This window comes from Athene noctua, unplaced genomic scaffold (genome assembly GCF_965140245.1).
Source record: "Athene noctua unplaced genomic scaffold, bAthNoc1.hap1.1 HAP1_HAP1_scaffold_31, whole genome shotgun sequence".
Lineage (NCBI taxonomy): Eukaryota > Metazoa > Chordata > Aves > Strigiformes > Strigidae > Athene > Athene noctua.
This window is the reverse complement of record NW_027437536.1, coordinates 2,447,476-2,467,137: the sequence shown is the minus strand read 5'-3', so window position 1 is coordinate 2,467,137 and position 19,662 is coordinate 2,447,476. Positions and strand designations below refer to the sequence as shown.

Below are 19,662 nucleotides of genomic sequence, written 5' to 3'. Positions count from 1 at the left end.
GACCCCCCCACCTACCCACCCCCCCCTAAAGCACAGGACGCCCCCAAATCCTGAAGGACCCCCCCACCTGCACCCCCCAAACCTGATGGACCCCAGCATCTGCCCCCCCACCGCTAAGAGCCCCAAATCCACTCCCCAACTCCAGACTCCCCCCAAATCCCCAAGGACCCCCACATTGCCCCCTCGCACCCTGAGGACACACACCACCGCCCCCCCCCCCCGACCTGCCCCCCCCATCCCCGTCACTCACCTGATGTCTCTGAGCACCGAGGGGGAGGCCGCCGAGGGGGGGCAAGGGGTTGGGGGCCCCCCCAGCAGGCCCCAGGTGGGCGGGGAGCAGCACGGGGGGGTGCAACACAAAGGGGTGCTGCTCCTGCTGCCCCCCCACCCCCCATCCCAAGCCAGCTACAGGGAGCGAGTGGGAGCCGAAGGCCCAGCTGGGGGGGGGCGGGGGGGCGGTGTCAGGGTGGCACCAGCCCCTTCCCAGCCCCCAGAGCCATTGCGTGGTCTGTTCACTACCCGAAGAGGCCACACTGCTTTGGGGGAGCAGGGGGGCATGGGCCCAAAAATGGGAGTAGGGGGGCACGGGGACAGGGGTTTCATCACCCCCCCACACCCATTCGGGTCCCCCTCCCTGGGCACTGCCGGGCAACAGCGAGAGGGAGGGCTCCAGCGGGCTGGGGTGCAGCTGGGAGGGCAGAGCTGGGGGGAGAAGAGGGGGGGGTCAGAGCGTGGGCACGGGTCCTCTCTGTGGGACACCCCCCCGCGAAGTCCCCTGTGTCCACCTGGGACCCCTTAATGTATCCCCAAGTTCTGTCTGTCCCCTACATTTCCCCCGCAACCCGTCCAGCCCATCCTCAACCCCCATCCCTCCCAGGCCCCTCCCTGTCCCCCCTCCCACCCCTCCTCACCCTCAATGTCCCTTCTCAGCCCTTAATGTGCCCCCCCAGACCCCTTCCCGCCCCCTCTGTCCTCTCAATTCCCCCCCAGACCCCTTCCCGCCCCCTCTGTCCTCTCAATTCCCCCCCAGACCCCTTCCCGCCCCCTCTGTCCTCTCAATTCCCCCCAGAGCCCTTCCCGCCCCCCCGCCGGCCCCACTCACCTGCTCCCCCCGGCCCGCTGCTGCTGGTGGGGGGGCACAAGGGCGGGTGCCTGTTCTCCTCAGGAGCCGCCGCGGACCGGGACGGCCCCGACTCGGTGGCTGCATCTTCGGGCCCCTCGAGAGGAGGTGGTGGCCCTCGAGCAGCATCGGGGCACGAAGGCTCCATCGGGGGGTCGCCGCCGGCACCGGGCAAACGCTCCTTACTGGCGCAGCCGGAGAGCCAAGGCTCTGCGGCCGTCCCGGGGGGTGGCAGGGTGTGTCTGAGAGCCTCGCAGAGGGGCTGGCTCTCCTACAGGCAGAGCTTGTTCTTGATCCCGGACGCCAAGATAAAAGTGACTGTTTCATGTCGCTGGCCTTGACGTTGGTGCTGCCAGGGCGCAGGAGGGGGCGGGGGGCCAGAGAGAGCTACTCCTGCCTCGGCCGGCTCCTGCGGCCACGGGCTGATGCCACCTGCAGCAAAAGAAAGGGGACAGGGAGGAGACTGAGGCTGCGTCCCTGTGCAATCGTGTGGGGAGGTGGGGGGAACGCGGGGCTAAACCCTGATGGATTGGTCGACTGATTCTCAACCCCCCCAGTCCCTCTCTGACCGGCAGCTCTCCAGCCACTCCTCCCCCAGGCTGTAGCCCTGCTGGGGCTGTTGTGGCCCAAGGGCAGCCCCCGGCATTTGCCCTCGGTGAAACTCCCCCAGCTGGGCTCAGCCCATGGCTCCAGCCTGGCCAGGTCTCTCTGCAGAGCCTCCCCACCCTCGAGAGACCAACACCCCCACCCGGCTGGGTGTCACCTGCAAACTGACCGCGGGGGCACTCGAGCCCCTCGTCCAGCTCATCAGTGAAGGTGTTAAACAGGAGCGGCCCCAACACCCAGCCCTGGGGGATGCCACTGGTGGTAAACTGGAGTTAACTCCCTTCCCCACAGCTCTTTGGGCCCGGCCAGCCAGCCAGGCTTTTACTCGGGATTTTATCGCCTCCTCTGCTCGGCTCCCTTCAAATATGACTTTTTGTGGCGACACACAAACTCTGTGCTCACCCTCCCTTCTCTCCTGCACCCACTGTACCAAGTCCATCTTGCTTCCCGTCCTCCCTCCTTTTCCCACAGAAGCCCGCCGTGCCCCTTGGCACCACGAAACTGGGTCAGTATTGACAGAATGTTGATTGGACTCCAGCCCCACCCGCTCACCCCGACCTACCACCACAAATAGCACCCCAAGCCTGCACCCAACTTGGAGGGACGACCACCCGACACCAAAGCGGAGGGACAGACCCACGGGTTCGTGCTCTCGCCCCCCCAGAGGGGGCTACGCCCAGTGCATCCGCGGGAACTGTGTGTGTGGGACTGCAATCGTTCCGGGTTGGGTTTTCTCGGTTGCTGTAGTGCTCTAGAGCCAACCTGCAGCTTGTGCGTTTATCACAGGCAGCCTCAGGGAACCTGTCAACGCTGCATGAAAACAAACCGTGCTATCCGTGAATCTGACTGTTTCTCCTGAGTGCCCGCTGGGGCTGGCTCGGATCAGGGTCCCAGTCCCGACTGGTATATTAATACCAATTTCATGTCACACCTATTAAGGGACAAGTCCAGCCGCCCCTCGCCCCTCTGATCTCTGAGGACCGGCCAGAACGCAAGGGGATTTCTCTCTTACTAAGTGAGCTCTTACCCTAAAGGCAACACCGGTAAACGGGGGGACCCCCCGGACCTACCCGGAGGGGGTGTTGGGGCTGTTGGGGTCCCAGGCGCCGCTCTGGGCGGGCGTGCGGCTGCCGTCGGGCAGCGGCGTCTGCGAGCCGTAGTGCGGCGTGCGGCTGCCTGCCAGGGCCCCGGCGGCTCCGTCAGCCCCCACGAGCCCCCTCTGGCTGGGGGGAACCCAAGAGTCCACCCCCCAAGTACCTGTTACCTGGGGCACCAGGGACCCCCCAGCACTCATGATCTGGGGCACCAGGGACCCCAAGTCCTTCTGACTCTCGCCCAAAATTCGGGTTCGCTTTTATCCTTCGTGCTGGTGCCGTCACCACCCCGCGCTTCGACCGGCACTGCCACAACGCTGACGCCGCCGATTTTAGACGCCGCCGGTGACGGTTTTGTTGCCGTACGGCTACCGGCGGCGTTCCTGCGACCCGGTCGCTGGGTGGCTGCGGTGACGGGGACCGGTTTGGCTTCCGAACTGGTGGCTTCCGCCTTGACGGTTCCTCCCGGCTCAGAGCTTTCCTTAGGGGGAGGTTTGGCGAGTTTTTTTAGGACGCCAGCGTACTGGAGCACGGAGCAGTCGTCGTCGCTCTCGGTGGCTTTGTCCCCATCGGTCCCCAAGGCATCGCCCAGTCTGCTGAAGACCCCCGCGGGCTGGGAGACAAGGTGAGAGGAGCCCGTCAGCACCCGCACCCCCATTTACCCTCCCCTGCCCCTCTGCCCCCCGAATTCTGCCCCTGGGATGGAGACCAGATGGATACCAGCCCTCTTGGGATGTAACGATGCAAAATGCTGCCTGCGGCAATTAATGACTAGGCTATAAAGCAGGTCTCTGCATCACCCATAACATCATATTCCCTCGGATTTGTCTCGAGGGGCTGAGTCTGCAACTTGTTTTACACCCCCAAGACTTCCGTGCTGAGCTTTTTGGCTCCAGAGGAGAGAAAAAACCTCCTGTATCGCCCCCACATTAAAGGGGTCAAAATAGCAGCGCAGATGAGGATCACCCAGGGATTGGGGATCCACTTGCCTTTGGTGGCTCCCTCCTGCTTTTCCCAGGGGTTTCCCCACCACTGCCCCGTTATTTCAAGGCTCCTTCAGCCCTTCCGCGGCGAGCGGGAGGCTGCAAATCCCGATATAATCCTGGGGGAGAGGACCCTGATGCCGGGATCCCGGTGGCCCAGCTGCCGAGAGCGACGGCTACACGGAGCCGCAGCTGAAAACCCACGTCCTCTCACCTTCCCTCCTGTGGCCGTGTCCGCTTTCGCCTCGGCTCCCAGCCGGTCGAAGACAGATGTCCTCTGCAGACCTGCAGTTTTCAGGAGAACGTGGGGTTTTGGAGGTTTCCCTGGAAAATGAAGCTGTGCCGGGTCAGCGCCGAGGGCTCGTGGCTTTTCAGCCCCGTCCTACCATTGGGGCACCGGCAAAATAAAATTCACTTGTCAAAAGCGTGCAGATGGCCACCCGTCCCCTCCTTCCTAAGGCTTAAACGGGCGCGAGTGGAGCCTTTACAGCTTGTGGTCAGTTAATATCTCCTTGGCATAACACAACTGCTGCCCAGTCGCTCTCTGGATGCGAAAATCCTCACGGGATTCGTAACGACAGGCTAATTTGGGGCTCAGCTGGGCTTCTGGAAGGGAAAACGAACATCAACCCCCCCAAAGGCTGGTACCTTTGGCTGCTTGCTGTTGCGGGATTTTCTTCGTCCTCGGCATGGTGCCCCGGGCACGTTGATGATGTATTTCCCTTCCATTTCCGCCGTCACCCGGCGGCGTTTTACCGGGATCGTTGGACGTTCTCCTGCCGTGTCGCATAATCCTGGGGGGACGAAGGAAAAGCGACGAGGCTCAGGGATGTGGGAGGGTTTTACGAGCGCTTGGGCACCATCCTGGGCTGGAGTGAGCTCTGAGCCTGGCACCAACAGAGCTCCCCCAGCACCGGGCTCTGCAAACACCCTCCCCCCGCCTCTAGCTGCCCCCAGCCGCAAAATCACAGAATCCTTTGGCTGGAAGGGACCTTAAAGGCCACCCACCCCCTACCGTGGGCAGGGACGGCTCCCACTCGACCAGGCTGCTCCCTCTGCTGTCCAGCCTGGGCGGGGGCACCCACAGCTGCTCCGGGCAGCCCGTTCTGTGTCCCACCAACCTCCCCGGCAAGAGTTTCTGATGGAAAACTCCCCTCTTCCACTTTCACACCGCTCTCCCTCGGCCTGTCTCTGCACCCTCTGATAAAAAGCCCCCCCGCCCTGTCCTGCAGCCCCCTGCAAACACGCAAAGGCTGCTTTAAGCTCTGGCCGGAGCCGCCTCCTCTCCAGGCTGAACCACCCCGGCTCTCTCAGCCTGTGCTGGTACGGGAGGTGCTCCAGCCCCCCCAGTCCCCCTCACAGCCTCCTCTGGCCCCGCTCGCCTGGGATCCCTTCTCTCTGGAGCATCAACCTGCCCCGCTCAGCTTGAGGTCACCCCCAAACTGGCTGCGGGTGCACTTGATCCCACTCTCTTCGTCCCCACTGACTGGGCTCAAACAAATGAATTTCTGACAGTTATTGAGACTAAACTGGGATGTGATATACGAAAACTTTGATTGTGCTTTGCTTCGTTTGGTTCTCAAGTCGAGTTTCTCCTCAGCTGCTTCCCGAGGTCCCTTTAGGTAAGGTTTAGGTTTAGGTCTGTTGAGGTAAGGTTGAGACGCTCGTTAGGCTCCCTACGGAAATCCCTGAGAGCAGACTCAAGGCCTTCAGTGGACACCTGCGCAACTCCTAGAATGGGCAAACTAAGATAAGGGGGCTCGAACAAAGAGACACAGAGACCCTGTTCTAGGGAGGGTGATTCTGCTGATTTAGGAAGGACACACCTGGACTTGACTTCAAACACCGTGAAGAAGACTACTTACTGCTTCCCTCGACTGCCAAAGACCCCCACCCTATTTTCCCTACACATGCTCGGACTATGTGAATGAATTCTGGGCACTCATTATCATAAAACACCCCCTTCCAGGAAAGCTAATGAATATGCATGATCTGTGTGCATATAAACCGATGCCCCTTACTAATTTCTGGGAGGCCTCATGGTGGACAATCCCCGGGGCGATCCCAGTGCCACTAACCAGGAATACCTGCTTAACAGTACAAAGATTTGCTGTTCCAGTCTATTTCTTTGTTTGGGCAGCAAAGCTGTTAAATCCTACCGGTCCCAGTAGGGACCACTGAGGGACTCTGCCCCCAGACACCTTGCTGGAGTGCAGCCAGGCAGCCGAGGCCTCGCCCGCTGAGGGGACCACCCCTCAAATCCCTGTCTCTCCATTTCAGAGACAAGGGTGCTGCGTGCTTGGCTCACAAACCCACCGCCGGACCCAAAGGGGCTGTTAAAATTTGACTGGGGGGCCCCTGAGCAGGAAACACAAAGCAAAAAGCAGCTTGTGGCGTTGCTCCCGCCGGGATCCGTCGCCCCTCCCTACCTGCCTTCGCGGCGGCCGGTGCGTTGGAGACGGGGACGGAGATCGAGGAGGCGTGGGGCCGCTGCGGGAGCGGGGCGGCGGGAGGCGAGTCTCTGCTCAGGCTGGCGGCGATCGTCCGGCTGGCGGCTGCAAGGGGGGCAGCGCAGTGAGGGCGAGCTCTGGGACCGCGGGGGCTTGGGCGAGCGGGACAAGCGTCCATCTCGTCAGCTGAATTCAGGAGGGGTCCTTCCCCCGGGAGCGCACGGAGGGCAGCCATCCTCTGAGCCCTTCCTTTGGAAGGGAATTACGTTAATCGTGCAAGGGGATTTCACCTCCCAGAAACCTCCCCCCCGCACTCAGCGCTACCGGCGCTGCGGCGCAGCTCGGCTTGAACGTCGGGGGAGCTGGGGCAGAGCCGTTCGGTGGCCGCCTTGCGCATCTCCCAGAGGAAAAAACCACCGGGAAGGGTTCTCCCCCCTCAGGCTGTGGGGAGGCGAACAAGAAGGCTCGAGGCAAAACTCTGCTGCTGAACGAGCCGGCAAGACTTCCCCGTACCTGCCTGCACATGACTCGGGCATGTCTGAGGATGGCAACGATGTCTCCCACCTCTCTGATGCCCACTTCATTCATCATCTCCTTGTTCAGATCCACCAACATGTTCTTTTGGATCCTGCAGCGAGGAAAGACCTGGCTTAACGAGGTCTCCCCTCGTTATGAGCTCTGTTAATTAGGCCCAGAGTGAGGGGCACCACGATAGCCACAGCACAGGTTGGGACACCACCACCCTCCTAGAAACAACTCTGATAATGATGGGGAAGCTCAGCGCAGGTCACTAATTAAGGAGCGGGATAACGAGTTAAGTCCTTCCTTCCCCCTCGGGAGGGGGATCTTTCGGTGCCGTTTTCCCCACCGTGACGCGGTGTAAAGGTGCCCCCTCGCCTGTTATCCACAAACGCGACGGCCGGCCTGGGGGCACCCCGGCTTCCGCGAAAAACTGCATCTGTTCGGATGTCGCTGAAAAAAAGCCCCAGAAAAGGGAAAACGAGGTGGCCACGGAAGAGGGGGTGGGCGGCCGCCTGGCTTTGGGCGGGCACCGGCCGAGAGGCTCATTCCGGGCCTCCGCAGCTGTCGCCGTGCCGTTAGCGGGATGGGGAGGAAAACGGCTCCCGGGCTGGCGGGGGCGGGGAGGGGACGGTCTCCCGGAGGAAAATACCCAAGCTGGGGGGCTGAGAGCAACTCGGGGCCATTTTGGGCGGCGGAGGGGGAGGAGGGCGGCAGGGCAGAGAGGGAAACGTCCCTTCCCCACCGTGCCGGAGCCCGTGGCGCAGGAGCCAGCGGCCGCGGGGCCGGGCGGCGGGGCCGGGAGCAGCCTGCGGGGAGAGAGCGGCGGGGCGGCCCCTCTGAGGGCCGGCAGGCAGGCCCGGGGCTGCTGCCGCCCCCCTGCCCGCAGCCCTGCCCGCTCCTCCCGCCCCACGGCCTCTCCTCTCCCTCCTGCCCCTCGGCCCACACCCCCTCCCTGCCCCTCACCTCTCCGCTCCCGCCGCCGGGCCCGGCCCCACCGGAATCCCCCCTCGGGGAGCGCCGCAAGTTTCCCTTTTCCTTGGGGACCGTGGACATTTTGGAGGGGGATTCTACCCACAGAGCAGACCTAACCCAGGTTTGGGGTCGTCTGTCCAGCCCCCCCCCCCCTTCTCAGTTCCCTGCCCTCACCGCAGCTGGACCCACTGGAGGACCGGGGGGCACATCCCACCTGCTTCCCACCGAAGGAAACTCCCCTGCTCTGCGGGGGCTGGCTTCGGTGCCAGCTGGACCCGGTGCCATCCCTTGCTGGGTGCCACCAGTCTCGGGGGAGCCTTTAAACCCCGTCAGTGAATTTATTCCTTCACTTCGGGGCACTGACGGCCCCTCTCCATCCCAGTGCTCCTGCAGCACGTTGCTTTCCACCATCCTCCTCAGCCTCTTGGTCCTCATCTTCCTCCTCCTCTTCAATCTCTGGCGGAGCTCGGCCCTCCGGGGCGATGCCGGATCTTGGGGTGACACGTGCCGGTAAGACGAGCTCGTGGGGGGTGACGCTCCCCCGAGACCCTCGGCATCCTGGTGCTACCATCTCCCTGTGCTGCATCCCCAGGGCCCCCCGAGCATCCCCCATCCCTGCCCTGCATCCACCTGTGAAGTGCTCAGGCTTGGCAAGCGGCCCAGGGCAGAGCTGCCCCGTAGGTGAATCCTGTAGATGTGATAACTGATACCCACCGTGCTCGTGGGTGCTGCACTAAGGTATCACCACCCGCCTGTGCTGGTGTAAACAGTGCTCAAGCACTGAAATGCTGCAGCCTGAGCAACAGGCCCCGGGCTGAAGCCTCTACCTTAGCCTGTGGTCATTAATAAAGCAGGGAAACTCGCCAGGGAAAGAGGCAGCTTAGACACCAGATATAATCTGTACGGAATGTGTCAGGAGACAAAGTATCCAACTTTGCTTTCGCATCCTTGTTCAAGGCTGAGGACCCACGTATTCCGGCTTGGTAGAAATTCCTTTGGTCTCAGCCCCCGAGCCCTGGCCAGGCTTTGGGTGGAATGCAACAGGAGAGCCAAACCAGATGACTCCCCTGAAAAAAAGTGCAAGTCTTTCTGCCTTGCTGATTTTTGGGGCTAGAAGGCCGGGCCCGCTCCCAGCGCCTCTGGAGGCCTCAGCTCCGGGTGGAGGCACCGCGTAGGATTTCCCCCTGCCCGGGCCAGGCTCTGCAAACCCTCGCTGGAACCCAGGGGATAACAGCCCCCACACCCCCGGCTCGGGGATCGAGCAGAGCTCCAGCGACTGGGTGACCACCGACATCCAGGTGAAGATCCGTGACACCTACCCGGACAGTCAGGCGGTGGGACAGATCGGCGTCATCCGCAGCATCACGGTGAGACCCCCCCGCCCCGGTTCGGGGGTGCTTTTGGGGCAGGGAGGGGGTAACACACACAGTGATGCTGATTTCCGCCCCCCCCCCTCCCCTTTTTCTGTTTCTGTAGGGCGGGATGTGCTCCGTCTGCCTGAAGGACAGCGAGAAGGTGGTGAGCATCTCCAGCGAGCACTTTTAACCCGTCACCCCCACCAAGAGAAACAAAGTAGGGCCCCCCAGCCCCCCTTTACCCTGGGCCCCCAACACTCACACCCCTCCCCCCATGCTCCTTTGGGGACCTTCTAGATCCCCTCAGGTGCTACCCCAGCCCCTCTGGGACCTCCCCACAGCCCCTCTGGGACCCTGCCAGCACCCCTGGGACCCCCCACCAGCCCCCTCAAGGCTCACTCTCCCCCCATCTGCCCCCCCCCTCAGGTCCAGGTGATCCTGGGGGAGGACTGCAAAGCCACCGGGATCCTGATCTACAGTGACAGGGTGGACGGGCTCGTCCGCATGGATTTAGAGGACAAGATCGAGATCTTCAGCCTCCGCTTCCTCGGCAAACTGCTGGAAGCTTGGGGGGGGGCCCTGTGCCCCCCACTCCCTGCTGCCCTTGACTTGCAGAAACACGACTCCACAACCTCTAAGGTTATAAAGTCGGTATGTTTATTCAGCGCCGAGGCACACAGGGGATTGTTCCACCACAACGTACCTCTCGTAGCACCTTGTCTCGGCTTTATGCTACAAAGCATCACATATTCATAATACACCTATGCATATGCATGACCTATCCCTGCTTTGTATTATAATGAGCCTGAAAGTCATCTTCATATGTTCTGCCCGGTCTCCTCCTAGTTGCGTCTGTGCAGTGTGTCCCAGTGGTCATGGGCTGGGGTCACAGACATGAAGCAGCTCCTCTTCCTCACTGTTGAACTTTTTCCCTCGGTTTCTTGCGCAGTCTCTGTAGCCTCCTGGACCCAGGCCAGACCGTGGGGTTGGTTTTGACCAGTTTTTAGGGCTGTCTTCCTATTCCATCAGGAAGTGTTCCCCCACAGCTTCCATTAATCAAGGTTTCCATGTTGTTCTGCTCTCTGGCCCATCAACTATGATCTATTATCCTATTTTCATGTTAGGTATCTTTTAACTAATGCGCCACTAGCCCCTAACCTGATCTCTAAGTCTTCCACCTTTATCTCTAAACGAAGTTATACCTTCATTTCTTGAGTGCCAAATTTCTATATCCTATTTTAATTTTCTAGCTCCTCATTTCACAGCGAGATCATTCCTGGCACCCACAGCAGACAGAGAAGGAAACCCCCAGATCAGTTTAATCAGGGAACAGGAGCCACTTGACTGCCGGGGTGGTCGAGGAGCGGGCACACGAGGCATCGGGGCGTGTTTCATACCCCACAGTACCTCATGCTAATGGCGTGCTTGAGCGAAATGAATGGCTTGATCAAGGGACGTGCCAGTGTTTCCCACCCTAACTGGGATATAAGGTTGGCACAAGCGGTTTTTATTGTCAGTAACCGCTGGGGACATGATGTGAACCCCAAAAGACGAGCATTTGGTCCTATGGGATTATCAGGTGAGGATGCTCCTATATTTGACCATCACAAGGGCCAGTTCCCCCTGAAAATACACGCAGGCCAAGCTGCCAGGGTGAAGTTGCCCTCAGCTGGCATTGTGCCTGTGACCCTGGTAAAATCTACGGAGTTACATGCCTGGGAGGCCTGAGATAAAGGTGGAAAAACTCACCGAATCAGTGCCTGGTGGGTAATCCCTGATTTCGAACTTGACGCCAGGGTTCTGATCCGAGGCCTAGTTCTGGTTTTTGTCAGGATCCTGAAGGAACAGATGACTTGGGCATCCTGCTGGGCCACGGCGATCCCTATGGACAATCCAGATTTGGATGGCACCGAGGTGGGGAAAGAATCGTGTGCGAGTGGCAGCATTCGGGAGAAAGGGACTGACCTGGGTGCTGTGGGGTTGAGGTCACTTCAGGGCAAAAAATGAAGGAAGAGGCGAGAGACTTGAGGAAACTGTTGCCATATTAAACATTAATTGATTAATTGCATAGGTGTGAGCTCCTGCCTGGTGCCCCTGTGTTGTGCCCCGGTGTGTCTCTGGTGGGCTTGTGTGTGTTGTGCTCCTGGCATGTCTCCAGAGAGAAGGGATCCCAGGCGAGCGGGGCCAGGGGAGGCTGTGAGGGGGACTGGGGGGGCTGGAGCACCTCCCGTACCAGCACAGGCTGAGAGAGCCGGGGTGGTTCAGCCTGGAGAGGAGGCGGCTCCGGCCAGAGCTTAAAGCAGCCTTTGCGTGTTTGCAGGGGGCTGCAGGACAGGGCGGGGGGGCTTTTTATCAGAGGGTGCAGAGACAGGCCGAGGGAGAGCGGTGTGAAAGTGGAAGAGGGGAGTTTTCCATCAGAAACTCTTGCCGGGGAGGTTGGTGGGACACAGAACGGGCTGCCCGGAGCAGCTGTGGGTGCCCCCGCCCAGGCTGGACAGCAGAGGGAGCAGCCTGGTCGAGTGGGAGCCGTCCCTGCCCACGGTAGGGGGTGGGTGGCCTTTAAGGTCCCTTCCAGCCAAAGGATTCTGTGATTTTGCGGCTGGGGGCAGCTAGAGGCGGGGGGAGGGTGTTTGCAGAGCCCGGTGCTGGGGGAGCTCTGTTGGTGCCAGGCTCAGAGCTCACTCCAGCCCAGGATAGTGCCCAAGCGCTCGTAAAACCCTCCCACATCCCTGAGCCTCGTTGCATCGAGAGCTCTCGATTCGCTTTTCCTTCATCCCCCCAGGATTATGCGACACGGCAGGAGAACGTCCAACGGTCCCGGTAAAACGCCGCCGGGTGACGGCGGAAATGGAAGGGAAATACATCATCAACGTGCCCGGGGCACCACGCCGAGGACGAAGAAAATCCTGGAACAGCAAGCGGCCAAAGGTACCAGCCTTTGGGGGGCTTGATGTTCGTTTTCCCTTCCAGAAGCCCAGCTGAGCCCCAAATTAGCCTGTCGTTACGAATCCCGTGAGGATTTTCGCATCCAGAGAGCGACTGGGCAGCAGTTGTGTTATGCCAAGGAGATATTAACTGACCACAAGCTGTAAAGGCTCCACTCGCGCCCGTTTAAGCCTTAGGAAGGAGGGGACGGGTGGCCATCTGCACGCTTTTGACAAGTGAATTTTATTTTGCCGGTGCCCCAATGGTAGGACGGGGCTCAAAAGCCGCGAGCCCTCGGCGCTGACCCGGCACAGCTTCATTTTCCAGGGAAGCCTCCAAAACCCCACGTTCTCCTGAAAACTGCAGGTCTGCAGAGGACATCTGTCTTCGACCGGCTGGGAGCCGAGGCGAAAGCGGACACGGCCACAGGAGGGAAGGTGAGAGGACGTGGGTTTTCAGCTGCGGCTCCGTGTAGCCGTCGCTCTCGGCAGCTGGGCCAAACCCCACCGGGATCCCGGCATCAGGGTCCTCTCCCCCAGGATTATATCGGGATTTGCAGCCTCTCGCTCGCCGCGGAAGGGCTGAAGGAGCCTTGAAATAACGGGGCAATGGTGGGGAACCCCTGGGAAGAGCAGGAGGGAGCCACCAAAGGCAAGTGGATCCCCAATCCCTGGGTGATCCTCATCTGCGCTGCTATTTTGACCCCTTTAATGTGGGGGGGATACAGGAGGTTTTTTCTCTCCTCTGGAGCCAAAAAGCTCAGCACGGAAGTCTTGGGGGTGTAAAACAAGTTGCAGACTCAGCCCCTCGAGACAAATCCGAGGGAATATGATGTTATGGGTGATGCAGAGACCTGCTTTATAGCCTAGTCATTAATTGCCGCAGGCAGCATTTTGCATCGTTACATCCCAAGAGGGCTGGTATCCATCTGGTCTCCATCCCAGGGGCAGAATTCGGGGGGCAGAGGGGCAGGGGAGGGTAAATGGGGGTGCGGGTGCTGACGGGCTCCTCTCACCTTGTCTCCCAGCCCGCGGGGGTCTTCAGCAGACTGGGCGATGCCTTGGGGACCGATGGGGACAAAGCCACCGAGAGCGACGACGACTGCTCCATGCTCCAGTACGCTGGCGTCCTAAAAAAACTCGCCAAACCTCCCCCTAAGGAAAGCTCTGAGCCGGGAGGGACCGTCAAGGCGAAAGCCACCAGTTCGGAAGCCAAACCGGTCCCCGTCACCGCAGCCACCCCGCGACCAGTTCGCAGGAACGCCGCCGGTAGCCGTACGGCAACAAAACCGTCACCGGCGGCGTCTAAAATCGGCGGCGGCAGCATTGTGGCAGTGCCGGTCGAAGCGCAGGGTGGTGACGGCACCAGCACGAAGGATAAAAGCGAACCCGAATTTTGGGTGAGAGTCAGAAGGACTTGGGGTCCCTGGTGCCCCAGATCATGAGTGCTGGGGGGTCCCTGGTGCCCCAGGTAACAGGTACTTGGGGGGTGGACTCTTGGGTTCCCCCCAGCCAGAGGGGGCTCGTGGGGGCTGACGGAGCCGCCGGGGCCCTGGCAGGCAGCCGCACGCCGCACTACGGCTCGCAGACGCCGCTGCCCGACGGCAGCCGCACGCCCGCCCAGAGCGGCGCCTGGGACCCCAACAGCCCCAGCACCCCCTCCGGGTAGGTCCGGGGGGTCCCCCCGTTTACCGGTGTTGCCTTTAGGGTAAGAGCTCACTTGGTAAGAGAGAAATCCCCTTGCGTTCTGGCCGGTCCTCAGAGATCAGAGGGGCGAGGGGCGGCTGGACTTGTCCCTTAATAGGTGTGACATGAAATTGGTATTAATATACCAGTCGGGACTGGGACCCTGATCCGAGCCAGCCCCAGCGGGCACTCAGGAGAAACAGTCAGATTCACGGATAGCACGGTTTGTTTTCATGCAGCGTTGACAGGTTCCCTGAGGCTGCCTGTGATAAACGCACAAGCTGCAGGTTGGCTCTAGAGCACTACAGCAACCGAGAAAACCCAACCCGGAACGATTGCAGTCCCACACACACAGTTCCCGCGGATGCACTGGGCGTAGCCCCCTCTGGGGGGGCGAGAGCACGAACCCGTGGGTCTGTCCCTCCGCTTTGGTGTCGGGTGGTCGTCCCTCCAAGTTGGGTGCAGGCTTGGGGTGCTATTTGTGGTGGTAGGTCGGGGTGAGCGGGTGGGGCTGGAGTCCAATCAACATTCTGTCAATACTGACCCAGTTTCGTGGTGCCAAGGGGCACGGCGGGCTTCTGTGGGAAAAGGAGGGAGGACGGGAAGCAAGATGGACTTGGTACAGTGGGTGCAGGAGAGAAGGGAGGGTGAGCACAGAGTTTGTGTGTCGCCACAAAAAGTCATATTTGAAGGGAGCCGAGCAGAGGAGGCGATAAAATCCTGAGTAAAAGCCTGGCTGGCTGGCCGGGCCCAAAGAGCTGTGGGGAAGGGAGTTAACTCCAGTTTACCACCAGTGGCGTCCCCCAGGGCTGGGTGTTGGGGCCGCTCCTGTTTAACACCTTCACTGATGAGCTGGACGAGGGGCTCGAGTGCCCCCGCGGTCAGTTTGCAGGTGACACCCAGCCGGGTGGGGGTGTTGGTCTCTCGAGGGTGGGGAGGCTCTGCAGAGAGACCTGGCCAGGCTGGAGCCATGGGCTGAGCCCAGCTGGGGGAGTTTCACCGAGGGCAAATGCCGGGGGCTGCCCTTGGGCCACAACAGCCCCAGCAGGGCTACAGCCTGGGGGAGGAGTGGCTGGAGAGCTGCCGGTCAGAGAGGGACTGGGGGGGTTGAGAATCAGTCAATCAATCCATCAGGGTCTAGCCCCGCGTTCCCCCCACCTCCCCACACGATTGCACAGGGACGCAGCCTCAGTCTCCTCCCTGTCCCCTTTCTTTTGCTGCAGGTGGCATCAGCCCGTGGCCGCAGGAGCCGGCCGAGGCAGGAGTAGCTCTCTCTGGCCCCCCGCCCCCTCCTGCACCCTGACAGCACCAACGTCAAGGCCAGCGACATGAAACAGTCACTTTTATCTTGGCGTCCGGGATCAAGAACAAGCTCTGCCTGTAGGAGAGCCAGCCCCTCTGCGAGGCTCTCAGACACACCCTGCCACCCCCCGGGACGGCCGCAGAGCCTTGGCTCTCCGGCTGCGCCAGTAAGGAGCGTTTGCCCGGTGCCGGCGGCGACCCCCCGATGGAGCCTTCGTGCCCCGATGCTGCTCGAGGGCCACCACCTCCTCTCGAGGGGCCCGAAGATGCAGCCACCGAGTCGGGGCCGTCCCGGTCCGCGGCGGCTCCTGAGGAGAACAGGCACCCGCCCTTGTACCCCCCCACCAGCAGCAGCGGGCCGGGGGGAGCAGGTGAGTGGGGCCGACGGGGGGGCGGGAAGGGGTCTGGGGGGAATTGAGAGGACAGAGGGGGCGGGAAGGGGTCTGGGGGGGAATTGAGAGGACAGAGGAGGCGGGAAGGGGTTTGGGGGGGAATTGAGAGGACAGAGGGGGCAGGAAGGGGTCTGGGGGGGAATTGAGAGGACAGAGGAGGCGGGAAGGGGTTTGGGGGGGAATTGAGAGGACAGAGCGGGCGGGAAAGGGGTTTGGGGGGGAATTGAGAGGACAGAGGGGGCAGGAAGGGGTCTGGGGGGGGAATTGAGAGGACAGAGGAGGCGGGAAGGGGTATGGGGGGGGCACATTAGGGTCTGAGAAGGGACATTGAGGGTGAGGAGGGGTGGGAGGGGGGACAGGGAGGGGCCTGGGGGGATGGGGGGGACGGGCGGTGAGGATGGGCTGGACGGGTTGCGGGGGAAATGTAGGGGACTGACAGAACTTGGGGAGACATTATGGGGGTCCAGGTGGCCACAGGGGACTTGGGGGGTGTCCTGCAGAGGGGACCCCTGCCCACGCTCTGACCCCCCCCTCCTCTCCCCCCAGCTCTGCCCTCCCAGCTGCACCCCAGCCCACTGGAGCCCTCCCTCTCGCTGGTGCCCGGCAGTGCCCAGGGAGGGGGACCCGAATGGGTGTGGCGAGGTGACGAAACCCATGTCCCCGTCTCCCCCAGCCCCCCTTTTGGGGCCCACACCCCCCCGTCCCCCCAAAGCAGCGTGGCCTCTTCAGGCAGCGAACAGACCGAGGAGCCAGCCGGTGGCCACAACACCTTCGAGCAGGAGGGCAGCAGCATGAAAGGTGGGGTTTGGGGGGCCGTTTGGGGGTGGGGGGGCTCAGAGGCAGCTGCCAGTCCATGTCACACTCCTGTCCCCCCCCCAAGATGTCCCCTCCTGGCTGGAGAGCCTGGGGCTGCAGAAATACACGGCGCTTTTCTCCCAAATGACGTACGAGGAGATGATGAGGCTGACGGAGCATCACCTCGAGTCGCAGGTTAGATAGGGTGTCGCCCTCCATGTTCCCAAATGGAGGGGGAGACAGTGTCACTCTGACCCTGCTTGTCCCCTCCTTGTCCCCACAGAATGTCCCCAGGGGCGCGCGGCAGAGGATCCTCCTCAGCATCCAGAAGCTGCGGGAGCGGCCGAACATCCTCAGGGCGCTGGAGAAGGTGGGATGGTGACAGGGTGGCCCTCGGGTCCCCTGGGGTGGCCTCGGGGAGGCCCTCAGGTCCTCAGAGGTGGCCCCGGGGTGGCCCAGGGCCTCTTCTGCACCCCAAGGCCTGCCACAGGGTGTCCCTTGTTCTATTGTGTCCCCAGGGATGGCACAGGGTGTCCCCCATGTCCCAACGTCCCCAATGGTGTTAAAGGGTTTTCCTGTTCCCTGTCCTGTCCCCAAGGGTGGCACAGGGTGTCCCTGCTCCTCCCATTATGTTCCCAGGGGTGGCACAGGGTGTCCCTCACATCCCAGTGTCACCAAGGGAAGTACAGGCTGTCCCTCATGTCCCCAGGAGTGGCACAGGTTGTTCCCCATGTCCTGGTGTCCCTGGGGATGGCATAGAGTATCTCCCATGTCCCCAAGGGTGACGCAGAATGTCCCTTGTCCTCTCCTGTCCCCAGGGGTGGCACAGGATGTCCCTTGTCCTCTTCCCTGGGGGTGTCCCCCACATCCCTGGCACGCCTCCCTGTGTCCCCAGCAGTGGCACAAGGTGTGCCTGGTCACCCCCTGTGTCCCCAGGACTGGGGTGGGGGGAGGGTCCCTGATGCCCCCTGCGGTCTTCACGTGTCTCCCCCGCTCTTTGACACATCCCCCCACTCCCCACAGCACATCCAAAGGGGGGGCAACCTGAAGATAGTGATTCAGGAGCTCCAACAGGTCATAGTGACCCCCATTAAAGCCTTTTGTCCCCCCCTGGCCGCTCGCCCCACGAACGACACCTCTGACGGGGCCCCCCCGGGGGCCACCAATGCCGAAGCCCCTGCAGCCCCCATCGCTGACGGGGACATCCCGGGGGTCTTCACCCGTGTCATGGGCAAAGGTGAGAATCCACCTCCCCCCATTTTGTTTTTTGGGGGGGTCCCAGGGTGCTGCGGAGGGAAGAATCAGGGTGTCTGGGTCCATCCCTGATGCCCCCCCCGACCCCCCCCAGTCTGCACCCCGCTTCTGAATTCATGGCCAGACGAGGAGAACGTCACCAGTTACCTCCAGCTCCTGGAAAAGTGCCTGAGCCACGAGGTACGGGGGGGGCTGGGGGGAATTTGGGGGGGGGGGGCTATAGGGCTGTGTGACCCCCCCATGTGCCCCCTGTCCTCAAGGCATTCACGAGGATGCAGAAGAGGAGGCTCCTCTCCTGGAAGTGGCGGGTCAAGAGGCTGCTCCACAGCATCTACAGGATGTTTCCACTCAGCAACCCCAACTATGAGCACACCCAGGGGTAGGTGGGGACCCCCCTCAAAGCGCGGGGTGGGGGGTGGGACGAGTGGGGTAGGACACCCCCCTGGTCACCCCAGGCACTGGTGGCCCTTTGGGACCCCATCCCTGACACCTAATTTGCCCCTTCTGGGGGGTTGCAACTCCCCTGGGGGCTCTTTCCCCCCTGCCCAGGTGCTTTGGTGCTCCTGTGTCCCCCCCCTCCCCAGTATTGGAGGGTCTGAGGTTGTCTCCCCCCACCCTTTCCCCCAGGAACCCCTCTGTGCCCTAATTTGTCCCCCGGGTGCCCCATTTCCCACTTCATGTTTGGAGGTGCCACATTTTTCCCTGAGGGGTGGCTCTGGGTGACCCCCTGGCGGCTGGGAGGGGGCTGGTGCCACCCTGACACCGCCCCCCCCCCCCCCCCCCCCAGCTGGGCCTTCGGCTCCCACTCGCTCCCTGTAGCTGGCTCGGGATGGGGGGTGGGGGGGCAGCAGGAGCAGCACCCCTTTGTGTTGCACCCCCCCGTGCTGCTCCCCGCCCACCTGGGGCCTGCTGGGGGGGCCCCCAACCCCTTGACCCCCCTCGGCGGCCTCCCCCTCGGTGCTCAGAGACATCAGGTGGGTGACGGGGATGGGGGGGGCAGGTCTGGGGGGGGGGGGGGGGGCGGTGGTGTGTGTCCTCGGGGTGCGGGGGGGCAATGTGGGGGTCCTTGGGGATTTGGGGGGAGTCTGGAGTTGGGGAGTGGATTTGGGGCTCTTAGCGGTGGGGGGGCAGATGCTGGGGTCCATCAGGGTTGGGGGGTGCAGGTGGGGGGGTCCTTCAGGATTTGGGGGCGTCCTGTGCTTTAGGGGGGGGTGGGTAGGTGGGGGGGTCCTTGGGGAGATGGGGGTGGGGGACTGGATGAATTTGTGGTGTGTTTGGGGGGGGGCAGACATTGGGATCCTTGAAGCTCCTTCACCCTGGGGGCTCTTTTCTTGGGGGGAGGGGGCCTCCTGGTGGGTCCAGCCTCCACAAATCAGCCTTCTGTCCGTCCCCTGTCCCCCCCCCTCATAGAGCCTGTGTTTCGGCTGTGGGGGGGCCGGGGGGTCCCCGGGGAGCCGCAGCGCGGGGCAGCAGAGCCACTCGCTGCCCGTCCACACCTCGGCCCAGGCCCTGCTCGCCTTGCCCCAGGGTACGTCTTGGGGGGGGACACGGACCCCCCCAAACCTTGGGGGGAGGAACTCTGAAACCTTGGGGAACCCCTGAGTGTGGGGGGAACCTGTGCTCCCCCCCTTCCCTGGCAACAGGGTTGGGGGGAGATGTTTTGGTTGTGGTGTGGGAGGTTTAGGGGGGTTCAGAGTGCCTGGACCTTCCTTTAGGTGGGCTATGAGAGGTTGGGGGTGGTACAAGTCTGGGGGCCCCCCTCACCCCAGATTCTGTACACCCACCCCCCCCGCCCCGTGTGTCCCCTCCCCGGCACCGACCTGATCAACCCCTCGCTGGAGCCGCTGCGCCTGAGCATGATGGAGCACGTGCTGGGCGTGAGGGGGGGGCCCGGGGGGGGGGAGCAAAGGGACATGGGGGCAAGTCCAGGGATGGGGGGGCACAGTGGATGGACAGAGACATGGCAGGAGGGGATATGAGGGGGGGACACAGGGACAGGGTGAATTTGGGGACACAGGGGGGATGGGGGGTTCTGGGGGGGGACACAGGAAGGGGTTTTGGGGGGGCGGTGTAATGCGATGTGGCCCCACCCCCAAGATACCCCCTGACACCCCCCCGCCCCCACTCAGATGGCACAGACAAGACCTCCACCATCTGATGGCCCTGCCCCCTCCTCCCCAAATCGGGGGGTCCCACCCATAACCGCT

The 19,662-nt window shown here is 62.3% G+C and overlaps 2 protein-coding genes across 2 annotated transcripts in view; one reads left to right on the top strand and one right to left on the bottom strand.

The window, feature by feature from the left end:
* LOC141974085 (protein Smaug homolog 2-like) overlaps nt 1–19,662 on the bottom strand; it is a 93,426-nt gene that overhangs the window by 3,520 nt on the left and 70,244 nt on the right. The window contains exon 12 of the mRNA XM_074933336.1: nt 251–437. Coding sequence (XP_074789437.1) covers nt 251–437 — 187 coding nt within the window. The remainder of the gene's footprint in view (nt 1–250; nt 438–19,662) is intronic.
* LOC141974064 (protein Smaug homolog 2-like) lies at nt 14,999–17,838 on the top strand. The gene is made up of 7 exons (XM_074933317.1): nt 14,999–15,385; nt 15,953–16,204; nt 16,287–16,396; nt 16,485–16,571; nt 17,225–17,438; nt 17,550–17,635; nt 17,716–17,838. The coding sequence occupies exons 1-7, from the start codon at nt 15,220–15,222 to the stop codon at nt 17,836–17,838; spliced, it is 1,038 nt and encodes a 345-aa protein (XP_074789418.1). The 5' UTR covers nt 14,999–15,219.

Excerpts from the sequence above, each read along its gene's own strand:
- LOC141974064 (XM_074933317.1), top strand. The coding sequence starts at position 15,220 with ATGGAGCCTTCGTGCCCCGATGCTGCTCGAGGGCCACCACCTCCTCTC. Across the intron at positions 16,205-16,286 it reads GGAGGGCAGCAGCATGAAAG|ATGTCCCCTCCTGGCTGGAG; the intron begins GTGGGGTTTGGG and ends CCCCCCCCCAAG. Across the intron at positions 16,397-16,484 it reads AGCATCACCTCGAGTCGCAG|AATGTCCCCAGGGGCGCGCG; the intron begins GTTAGATAGGGT and ends TTGTCCCCACAG.